The sequence below is a fragment of the Eucalyptus grandis genome, chromosome 2, assembly GCF_016545825.1.
Source record: "Eucalyptus grandis isolate ANBG69807.140 chromosome 2, ASM1654582v1, whole genome shotgun sequence".
Taxonomy (NCBI): domain Eukaryota; kingdom Viridiplantae; phylum Streptophyta; class Magnoliopsida; order Myrtales; family Myrtaceae; genus Eucalyptus; species Eucalyptus grandis.
In genome coordinates this window covers 56,010,315-56,021,061 of record NC_052613.1, presented here as the reverse complement: position 1 = coordinate 56,021,061, position 10,747 = coordinate 56,010,315, and the positions used below count along the sequence as shown (strand labels likewise).

Sequence of the window (10,747 nt, the reverse complement as noted above, 5' to 3'; positions counted from 1 at the left end):
AGCCAATGACGACAGAGTTCCCTGAATGCCCAGTGGCCCAAAACTGCGGGAACCCCTCTAGTCCAAGAGAGCCATCATGTGGTTTCCACTTTCTCCACATCAATCAGTTGCTGATGCTCTTTCGTGTCATTGAATTGAATCCACTGGCCGATGAACTGTACGCGACCCGGATAAGAATGAAACCGAAAGAGAAAAGGGAAAGAAAATCTCGTGTCGGGTGCTCTCATTAAAAGCCCTTGCCGGAACGGAATTTACTGCCTCTTCACGAGCCTCCAACAACCAGCCGAAACTGAGGGACCCTCCTCCATTAATGCGCGACGAAAATTCTTGCGCCCCTCGCCTTCATTTATATGCTGCTCCAGCTCTTCTCCACACCATGCCCAACTTGCTTCGTCCCCCCCCTCCTCTCGTGTTGCAAGCTGCGTGCACTGGAAAAAAAAAACATGGTCGATACATCCTTCATGGCCCGGTTTCGGCTGCTGATAACAGCGGTCTTCTTCGCTGCGTTCGCTCTGGCGAGCCTTGACGTCTCGGACTGCCATGTCGTCAAGGGAAAACTGTCCTGCCTTGACTGCAAGCAAGACCACGACTTATCAGGTCTCTCCTTTCGTTTTCGCGATGTTTTGCATGCTGCGCGGAATGTCCTCCCCTCTTTCTTTTTCTCCATTCGGGCGTCTGTTAACTGCATGATTCTATTGGGGACCAAGCAGAAGCTCTTGAGAAGCAGAACATGAACACGATATTTGACCTATTCCATTTTAAGGATACTGGAAATTTGTCTGTACTAGAGACGGGACGAAACGGGAAACCCGAATATTTAGACGACTAGGTCATCTTTGAGCGCCCGACGAGGTGCCGTATCCCTTCGTAAACCGGTCATAGTCTCTCTTAACGTGATTACTCTACGACACGTCTTATTTATAGCGTAACGATAGAGACAACAGATCCTTAAATTATAGATGTCTATGCATATGGCACGGCATGACATTCAATGTATCATCTCGAGTAAGCGCGCCCTTTCGTCGAGCTAGGGAGGCGCCGGGACCTCATGATTCTGCCTTGGAAAACCATGAGATTCACAAGTCAAGTCCCGTTTGGCAAACTTCCGAGGCTCGATAACATGCTGGCGGCGACTCAAGACATCACTTGACCATAGTTAGCCTACTAAATGTAGGAACTATATGAACCTGCTTATATGGATCCTTTCCCCACTTCCAAACCCAATGGTACAATGTGAAAGAACCATGCAGCACCAACACTTTTCAGAGTTTCCAAGTGCTTTCACAAACAACTGATAAGAGAGCACTAACAGCAAAAGTACAAAGAGCCAAACAAAAAGCAAACACAAACCCTACCTAGAGACTTCATTTTAGAAAGCGATCATATGAAACACGCTCTACAACAATCAAAGGATTCCCTAACCTTTTTTTTTTTTTTTTAATGATAAAAAAAAAATTGATTTTTAAGAAGGTAGGGAATACCCGCTATGGATCGAGTGAAACACGGGCCGGATATTACTAGGTGGCCGAATGTAAAAACTTTTTTCCCTTAATGTTACGAGGAGACAAACTCGTGCCGCGCACCTAATCTGCAAACGCAATCTTTTTTGTATCTCCCGTGTTCAGGGATCAAAGTCATGGTGAAGTGCGATGGAGTGAAGAAAGCATCCGTGGCTACCACGGAGGACGACGGCTCCTTCGAGGCGGAGCTTCCCTCCACCAAGGCCGCTGCCGCCACCACCACTGATGAGGGCAAGACCGCCGCCGCTCCAACGCTGAGCTGCCTAGCTAAGGTTCTTGGAGGGCCCGACCAGCTGTACGCCTCGAGAGATCACGTGGTCGCCAAGGTCGTGGAGGTGGAAGGCCGCGACGGAACAGCCACCTCTTACGGCCTCGCCACTCCTCTCGCCGTGTCCACCGCATGCCCTCCGACCAAGGAGTGTGGGGCATACAACATGGTCGGTTCATCCAAGACCGTTGATCTCCCCCTCCCTAAAGAGTGGGGCCTGGCGCCATCCAGCTACTACGTCCCCTTCATCCCCATCATTGGCATACCTTAGTTAGGGCCAATTATACTAAAATCCCCTACATATAATCCTATAGCCTATATAAATAAATAAATAAATAAATAAATAAATAAATATTATACATATATATGTAAGTGTATGTTTAGTGCATGTGCAAGTGTTTGTACGAAATGAAAGCATGTAGACCCATATGATGGATAGTAAGTGCTAAAAGCTTTTGCCCCTTATCTTTAATTCGCGCATATGTAATGTTCATGCACGTCTTCTCGCGTAACATCTCTACACACATGCCGTTCCGACATAGCACGATGTGCTTGAGGACGTGTCTCTTTCTCGATGGGAAATTAAAAAAGAAGCCAAATCGGGTCTATCTTAGCTGTTGCTCACGTGGGCCCTGCGTGCGGAGCACAGTCCATGGTCATGACGGGCGAGGTTTAAATCTAGGCGACTGTCGCCTGCCCCCTCGAGGAGGATTGTCGTTATGATAAGAAAGAAAAGGGCAAAGAGAGAGCGAGGGTTGGATTTGGTCTACATGGAGGGGAAAAGGGCGGAAATGAACGTCCAATAGGCCGCATGGATCCGCTCTGGATCCAGCTTTGCAGAGAGGCGCGGCGGGGGCCAAGATTGACTGGGTTCGCGGTCGAGAAAAATGATGATGGCTTGCTTAGTTTCTTGACACGGAATCGATGGCGGGGTTGACGCTGCGTTAACCGCGACAAGGAGGGAGAGGAAAAGAGGACCAAAACCCTTTTCACAGTCCCTGTTTCACTCGGATTGAAAGGGGGGGGTCGTCAAAGTATGTGTTGCTCATTGACAAAAATCGTGTGTCCCCACGTAAATATCCTTAAATCGGTATGTTTAGGCCATTCGAGAAATCAAAGGAGAAAAGATTCCGCGCTTTCGAATCCAAAAGAGGAAACTCGAAAGGGTATAACGGTAATCACAGCTTCCCGAACCGCGAAAATGGAAAAGAGGCTCCTGGTCGAATATAAACCACGAGAAATTCAAATCTATCCATACGTTTTTCTTGTCGTGACTATACACATCAACAGCACGGCACAGGGACAAATCCAATTGTGCACGAACAGATCCATCCATCTTTCCTGCATTTTTTTCTTTTAAGAGAGTATGTTTTCCTAATTTCACTCCATTCAAATTCAAAATTACTATTAAGAGAGAGAGAGAGAGAGAGAGAGAGTGGGGGGATAATTCCAAAAAAAGGTATGAATGCCTCATTTTATCAGATAAGAGTATGGAGTAAATCTTATTTCAAATAAAGACTTGAAATTGTCATATCAATCTCAAAGAAGAGTCTGAAGTGATTATGATTATTTTAGATAAGAATCTAACCTCACTAACTCGTCTATCGGCAAAAATTATAATCGATCAAAGATCTTTTCGTCCAAATACAATTTAAATTAAGCTAGATTAAAAATTAAAAAGGAAAAAGGAAAAATATGGGCTCCGGGGAACTAGGTGAGGGTTGACGACCCTCGCCCAAATCGAGAGAGGGTCGCTACCCTCTCTTGTTTCTGGTGAGGGTCGTCGGCCCTTACCTACAGGTTGGCGACCCCGCTAGCCATCATTGTCACCCCACTGTCGATAAGGCAGCAACCACAAGCCCTCCTGCCTAAATTTTTCTTCTTACTTTTTAAGTTTTAGTTTTTTTAAAATATTTTTTATGAAAAAAATGAAAAGAAAGAACAAGTAAGTAAGAAAAAAGAAGAAATTGCCCTTCACTAGCGAATAAGTTTAGGCTTTTATTTGAAACTGATATGATTATTTCATGCCATTATTTGAAAGAAAATGAGGACATTTCATATCGTTTTATTCTTTATTAGAAAGAAAATTAGGGCATTTTGGGCATTTAGTTGAAATATTATCCACTTTTGAGAAAATAGGGTATTTTAATTCTTTATTTGGAATTTAAAAAAGAAAAAGCCATATTTAGATATGGGGATAAAAAAGAGCGATCCTTTGTCAAAATAAATGGACAAAATCTGAGTAAAACCTTGTCGTAGAGAGGACAAGACAGGATCATTTTGGGTGGGATCCAAAATCCACGCAATTCTCCCCCAACCCCTTGTGACATCTAAGGTCAAGCGACTTTCAAGGGTCAACAAATCTTTAATACAAAGGACAAGTCAATAAAGAAATATTAAATATGACCAACAAAATAAAGAAATATTAAATAAATGAAAAGATTCTCTCCCACTGTCTGAAAACGAAGCAAACGCGGAGCGGAACGAGTAAAATCCCCCACGATATTCTCGAATTTCATTTTAACAACTCAAAAATAATAAGCAGCCACAGAAAATAATATTTAAAGAAAAGGGATTTTCGACGCGATGCACGATTCCAAGCGCATGCGCGTCTCCTTATTAAGACAAGAAAGAGACGAACGGCTGGCAATGTTTGTCCTTTAGCATACCCACTTTTTTCCTCTCTTTTTTTTTTTTCAATCTTTCTGTCCCCCGAGACTCGGTCTCGTCCATGCGGAGGTGAAGACGACTCATGCCCAATTAATTATCTAGAAAACTTAATTAATATCACGAAAAATATTAAATTAATATATATGTGATAAATATAAAATGAAATCCCAACTATTACGCATCATCCAACTCAATAATTCGATGAAAAATTTAAAGGAAATCAATATCAAGTAAATTTGTCATGGATATACAAGTTTTGGATTTTTCGTAATATTGACCCAAAAAAATATGAAGTTTTGTTTATTTCATCAAAAATTAATGATTTAAAAATACTTTTTAAAAAATTACAATTTGTATCACTTATAAAAAATAATATTTCAATTGTTCACGAAATTTTATTAGAAATAAAATATTTTTTATCGATGAATTATTTAAGGGGGTATAGGTGGTCATTTTATGAAAATATTTTTCAAATCATCTATCGAGGGGGAAAAGTCACAAAAAATTCCAAACTATGCCTATTATGACATGTTTTGGGAAGTTCTGTTATATCATTTTTCCGACAAAACAACGTTGCTTTTATTTCACTTGAGTCATACGGGTGCCTTGTCAACACCGCTTGCGGTATGATATCTGTGTATGTAGATTTTTAATAATTCTCATCGATAGAACTTTAACGGAGAAAGGTCACTGTGTTACAAAGATATAGTTTGAGATTTTTTGTATTAACAGAAAAAATGAGGTTTACCGTAAATTCGTCATGGCGGATGTAATTCAGAGTCTTTTAAGAGCTTTAATCTGTTTTTTTTCAAAAGATAAATGGAGACTGAAGGAGACACAATAGAGATTACAAAGTCCTCGCCCACTATCAAGTTGGACTTGCTCAAGGAGGAGTTAACGAACGATGTGTCTCCACTGAAGCGCAGTATTTAGTGGCCTCTCAGTGAGAGCGACAACGGTGATGATTATTATCCTCAATGCACTGGAGAATTTTGTTTCCTGGCGGAGGGTTTGTGGGAATGTACCATCCTTTTTTTAAGTCTTTTCCCCCAATTTGCATTCTCTCCTCCTCTTCATCCTTGCTCTCCTCATCATTACAAAACCCATTTTCCACAAGATTCTCCACATTCTTTGATTTCCCGAATTCGCCATCGAGCTCTTCTAAATACCGGTATTGCGCCCACAAGAAGATGACCGTAGTGCTTGCTTGTACTTATTAGGGTCTTGACGAGATAACGACAGGTGAAATTGTGAAATTTTGAAGACTTGATACTTTTTATGGTCTTAATAGGTAATCACGGATGAATCGGCGGAATTTTGAAGAGGGCCTTGGATTCGGAATTGGGTAATGTCGTTTTTGTATTGACTAGCAATCATTTGACGATCTAGGAGGGGATTTTTGCAAAAGTAATAGCAAAACATTGAACAGGTATTGACGAGCAAGCCTTACTTTATTTTCATTTTTTCTTCGTTTTGCCTAGGACTCTCTAGTCGAGAATAAGTTTAGGAATTGCCGCTCTACGCCCTTTTAGTTATAAAAAAAAAAGAAAAAAAAAGAAATCAAAGATACAATATACATAACGTGTTCGTGAATAGGAATTTCAAATGCCTTTTTGCCGAATTAATTCATACCATTTTAGCATTTCGTCGCCGAAAGTCACAAAGGCCACGCTTTCATACAAAGAATGAGATTTCGACTACGCTTTTACATGGATCGGTCCATCATCGTTACAGTGCTGTTCATGTGTTGCATAGCTCGATCGTGCAATTCTAATTTGGCCTTCTGTGTTTTCCCCGCGAAATAAGATATTAAGAATAAGAAGACGGGGGCAAAATTGGAATCGAGGATTTTTCTCTTGGGACTTGGGAGAGGATCGGGGCCAACCCACACGTGCTTTGACCTTTTGGGTGGGGGCGTCTGTACGGCCTCCATAACAGAAAACTAAACCATTTACTAAAAAGAGTTCAGCTCCGTTTCCGCGTTCCTGCCCTGCCTACCCCGCTCTCTCTCTCTCTCTCTCTCTCTAGAGCTTAAAAATGCCATTTTTATCGTCATTGGAGCTTAAAGCGTACTCTCTCTCTCTCTCTAGCTTAAAAAATGCGATTTTTTTTGGTAAGGTAAGAATAATTAAAAATGCGATTTTTATCGTCATTGAAGCTCAAAACGTACTCTGCCACCTGTTTGGTTTTATATGCTCTTTATATAAATACGATATATCTTTATTTATCAATTTAAACTTCTGGTATTAGATTTTTGTACTCAGCCCAAATTTATTTCGCACGTGTAGTGTGTTGACAAGGCTCATATGCTATTTGTATATGCACAACCATTTGCCTATCAACTTACCTTTTAAAGTAAGAGAGACTTATTACCTAAATATAGCATCGAGCAAAATGCTCGAGAGCACGATATAATCCACTTTCGGAAGGAAACACCTAAAACAAAGAGTATCGTACTCAAAAGGGAATGAACTAGAAAAGAAAATAACAGGAAAAGAACCACCCCGCGTCGTAAAGCCTTCCCCCGGTGAGATACTCTTGATATTGCAAAAGCCTAATTTTGAATATTCCTTCCTTCTCGCCGGAAGTTAAGCCTAACTACGTATCGAGATCGGTCTCGTAATTCCATCTCGGCTCAAGAATGCCTTGAAATATACTAGAGCACGGCACGAATTCCGCAGAACTTAATCAATCATTGAGATCAACCTGGAATTAGCGTATTCATCGTTGTTAGACAAAGCAAGAGAATCCATGGTTCTTGGCAATTCTCTCGGGTAGATGACAACATTGCGCTTCAGGAGAATCTAAACACTTATTGAGCTTCCCTATCATTCAATTAACTCGACAACCGAAAAAAAGGAAGTTGTATCAGAGACGGAACATTAGAGGTGAGAATGGTTTAATGTTAAAACTTGGAACTTGAGAACCGGACTAATACAAATCTGTTTGATTTTAAGTTTCAAGGTATGTAGGGTATGTTTCAAGTTCCAAAAATTGAGGAACTTTTTTTAACAATTAGGTTCCAAATTATGGATGGATGGAACTCGAAATCTGTAATCTAGAATTTGAAATAAATAAAAAAAATGCACTTTTATTAATTTATGTCTTCGTGCGATCTTACGATATTTCATAGATTCAATCATGAGTATTTAGTTTAAGCTTCTTTTCATGACTAAAAATTTTGCTTTATTAATAAATTATTGTCAATAAATTGGAGCAGCAAATGGTGGTCATTAAATGCGATAATTTGTTATAATCGTTTAATTAATATAATACATGTGAAATCTGAATCGATCGCGAAACTTGTGATGGGGGTGGATTTCAAATTTCAGATTCCAGGATATGCAATTTATGTCCTGAGTTCTAAAAAATAGAGTACTTATTTCAATGAGTAGGTTTGGGGGGGATCTCGCCCTTGTAGAGAATGCGACACCAGCAAGCACCGGCTAAAGGACTAGAAGCTGACTTGTTCAAAAGGCGTGGGGCGCTCGGGTGTGATGCATACGGGCCTCCTCTCGCTTTTTTGGCCCTAGCATAGATAGATAAATGAGAAAGGTACGGAGCGATTTTGCCTATTGGACACAAAGGCAGAGCATAGTCCCCTTTTTCTTCCACGTAACCGCGTGAAAGTTTCCGCCAATCCCCAAACGCCTCCTCCCCACCATCCACCCCTGCCCTCTCCTCTATATAACCTCTGCAGCCTGTCCCTCTGTCTGTCTCTCACTCGCATCGACCCTTTTGAGTACCGTACTCCTCCTTTATTCATGCAAGTCTAGCAGGTACTGACCAGAACATCAATCAATTGGCGTGCGACCAGGAGCAAGATGGGGGAGCTTCCGCTGGGCTACCGCTTCTACCCGACCGAGGAGGAGCTCGTCTCGTTCTACCTGCGCAACCAGCTCGAGGGGCTGAGGCAGGACATGCACCGCGCGGTGCCCGTCCTCGACGTCTACGACATCGACCCCTGGCAGCTCCCGAGTATGCTCGATCCCCTCGGGTCTTTTCTGATCTATTGCTTCGCTCGCAGAATGGCGAGGGGGCCTCTGTTTTTTTTTTTCTTTTAAATTTATTTTATGGGGCGTGCTCATTTCGGTTTTCGCCGTGATGGTAATGATGATTGCAGGTCTCGCGGGGCAGCTGTGCCACAGGGACACCGAGCAGTGGTTCTTCTTCGCGCCGAGGCAGGAGAGGGAGGCGCGGGGAGGGAGGCCGAACCGCACCACGGCCTCCGGGTACTGGAAGGCCACGGGGTCGCCGGGGTACGTGTACTCGTCGGATAACAAGGTGATCGGGGTGAAGAAGACCATGGTGTTCTACAGGGGGAAAGCGCCGACGGGGAGGAAAACGAAATGGAAGATGAACGAGTACAGGGCCATTCAAGAAGAGGCCAATACTTCAAACATTGCCATTCCTAAGGTCTGCGGTTTGTTTGTGCTTTGTTCTCTCGAAGATGCCCGAGCGACAGTGTTCTTGAATTACTTTTCCTTAAAAAAAACTGAACGCGAAAGCAATTCTCAGATTTATTTTTTAAAGGCAAAGTGCTTTTGGTCTTGCATCGCTTTCCTCGAATAGCAGTCAACGAAAGTGGGAACGGATTAGAGAATAGAAAGCAGTCTTTCAAATAATACTTTATTGTTTTCACTTCCAAAAGCAGAGCATAGTCTCTAAGAAGCATCTTCCCGGCAAGATCCTGGCTTTCGAGCCCACTAACGGCTTCGCTTTTTTCTTTCCGTCCACAGCTGCGGCACGAATTCACCTTGTGCCGAGTGTACGTGATATCAGGAAGTTTCCGTGCATTCGATCGCCGCCCGCTCGAGGCGGCGGAAAGGTCTGCAGGGCCTAGTAACCGCAATTTGCCGGATGAAGCTCAGGCTCGACCCAACGAACGCCGGGGACCTGAGAGCGGAACACAGCAACCGCTGTGGGATTGGGAGCAACTGAATTGGTCATGATCGAGGCTGCGCAAGGCGGGGACAGCCTAACTGCTAGAAACTCAGGCTAGGAGACCCAAGGAGAGGGCATGATAAGAAGCCGAATCCGCAGCTCAACTTCAACCAGTTGCAAGACTATTTTTTCTGCCTTCCTTTTCCTTGGGCAGATGACGAATAATAACGGAAGCTGAAAGATGCTAGAGATGCTTTTGTTTTGACTTGAAAGGCGTAGAAATTCTTACCAGTAGCGATTGAATATTTAGATGTAGGACGTGCTTTTCCTTTGACTTGTACGCTGTAGAAATTCTTTATGTTAGTGACTGAATTTTCAAACCAACTGTGCCGCGTTGAGGATCTTAACTAGCGCTTGGGACTTTCATACGTTTCTGACAGAGGAACTGGTCTTCCCTCTTCTCTTCCACTGGCCAGTTGAAATCAAGAAAATCAAATGCGTATCATAGGCAAAAATTTGACTTGCTTTGCCTGCAAAATGGGGTCCTTGGAGATCAAGTTGCCTTCGTGTCAACCTCTATCCGAGACGCCACTAGAAGAGGTCAATTTGATGGAATCTTGACAAAAGAGGAGAGCAAGGGCTGTTAGGTGCTTTTGTTGCTTCCTGGATTAGAGCTGCCATGGAAAATTCAAAGTACAAAACTCAAACTGGTCAAATCTCTCACAATTTACACATCAATGTTACCAAAAAATCCAAAATCCTGCTGCCCATCTGGACATTGAACGAGGGCCAACGAGAAGAATTCTATCTTTCAACCATCGTCACCGAACCCCACATAGCCTTCTTGAGGTCATTAATGCGCGGAATCAGTCGCTAACCGATAACCTCAGTGAAATAGCGCAACGCAATGATCAGGCAGATGTCATGGAAGACAGCAGCTGACGCCATCAGTGACGAAGCCGGGCAAGAAAGTCGGAAGCAAATTTTCAGTTTGATACGCACAGCTCCTGCAGGGGGTCCGCATATATCAGGACTTTCTTGTATAATCCTATCTACATTTTCAAGAAACCCATTATTAGTTCTTAAGAGATTTGAACTTTGTTCTTCACTAGACCTAAATCTACGCATCAAAATCAACACACGATAGCCTCTGCCTCGAGCTATCAAGTTTCAAAGAAGCAAACTTCATGGCACGAAACAGCACCCCCTCTCAGGCATTCCTTTCATCACCAATCCCCCAATAACCAAGGACACAATACCCTCCGAATCAGCTGCGCATGCCGGTTAAGTTTAAGATCGCCTTCTCAAAATTCATAAAGCGTATAAACCCCTCCGCCATAACCAAGGCTGCTCCACTCCCACCGAAGCAGATCAAAACCCAAAATTCTTCTTTCCTTTTAAGTTC

The 10,747-nt window shown here is 42.8% G+C and overlaps 2 protein-coding genes across 2 annotated transcripts; both read left to right on the top strand.

The window, feature by feature from the left end:
* The first annotated feature begins 371 nt into the window (after positions 1-371).
* LOC104433964 lies at positions 372-2,260 on the top strand. Its single transcript, XM_010046892.3, has 2 exons — positions 372-597; positions 1,626-2,260. Exons 1-2 carry the CDS (start codon positions 444-446, stop codon positions 2,057-2,059), a joined length of 588 nt encoding a protein of 195 aa, XP_010045194.1. The 5' UTR covers positions 372-443; the 3' UTR covers positions 2,060-2,260.
* A 5,813-nt stretch (positions 2,261-8,073) lies between these two features.
* LOC120290371 (NAC domain-containing protein 90-like) lies at positions 8,074-9,770 on the top strand. The gene is made up of 3 exons (XM_039306419.1): positions 8,074-8,436; positions 8,582-8,874; positions 9,198-9,770. Exons 1-3 carry the CDS (start codon positions 8,283-8,285, stop codon positions 9,408-9,410), a joined length of 660 nt encoding a protein of 219 aa, XP_039162353.1. The 5' UTR covers positions 8,074-8,282; the 3' UTR covers positions 9,411-9,770.
* The last annotated feature ends 977 nt before the right edge of the window (positions 9,771-10,747 follow it).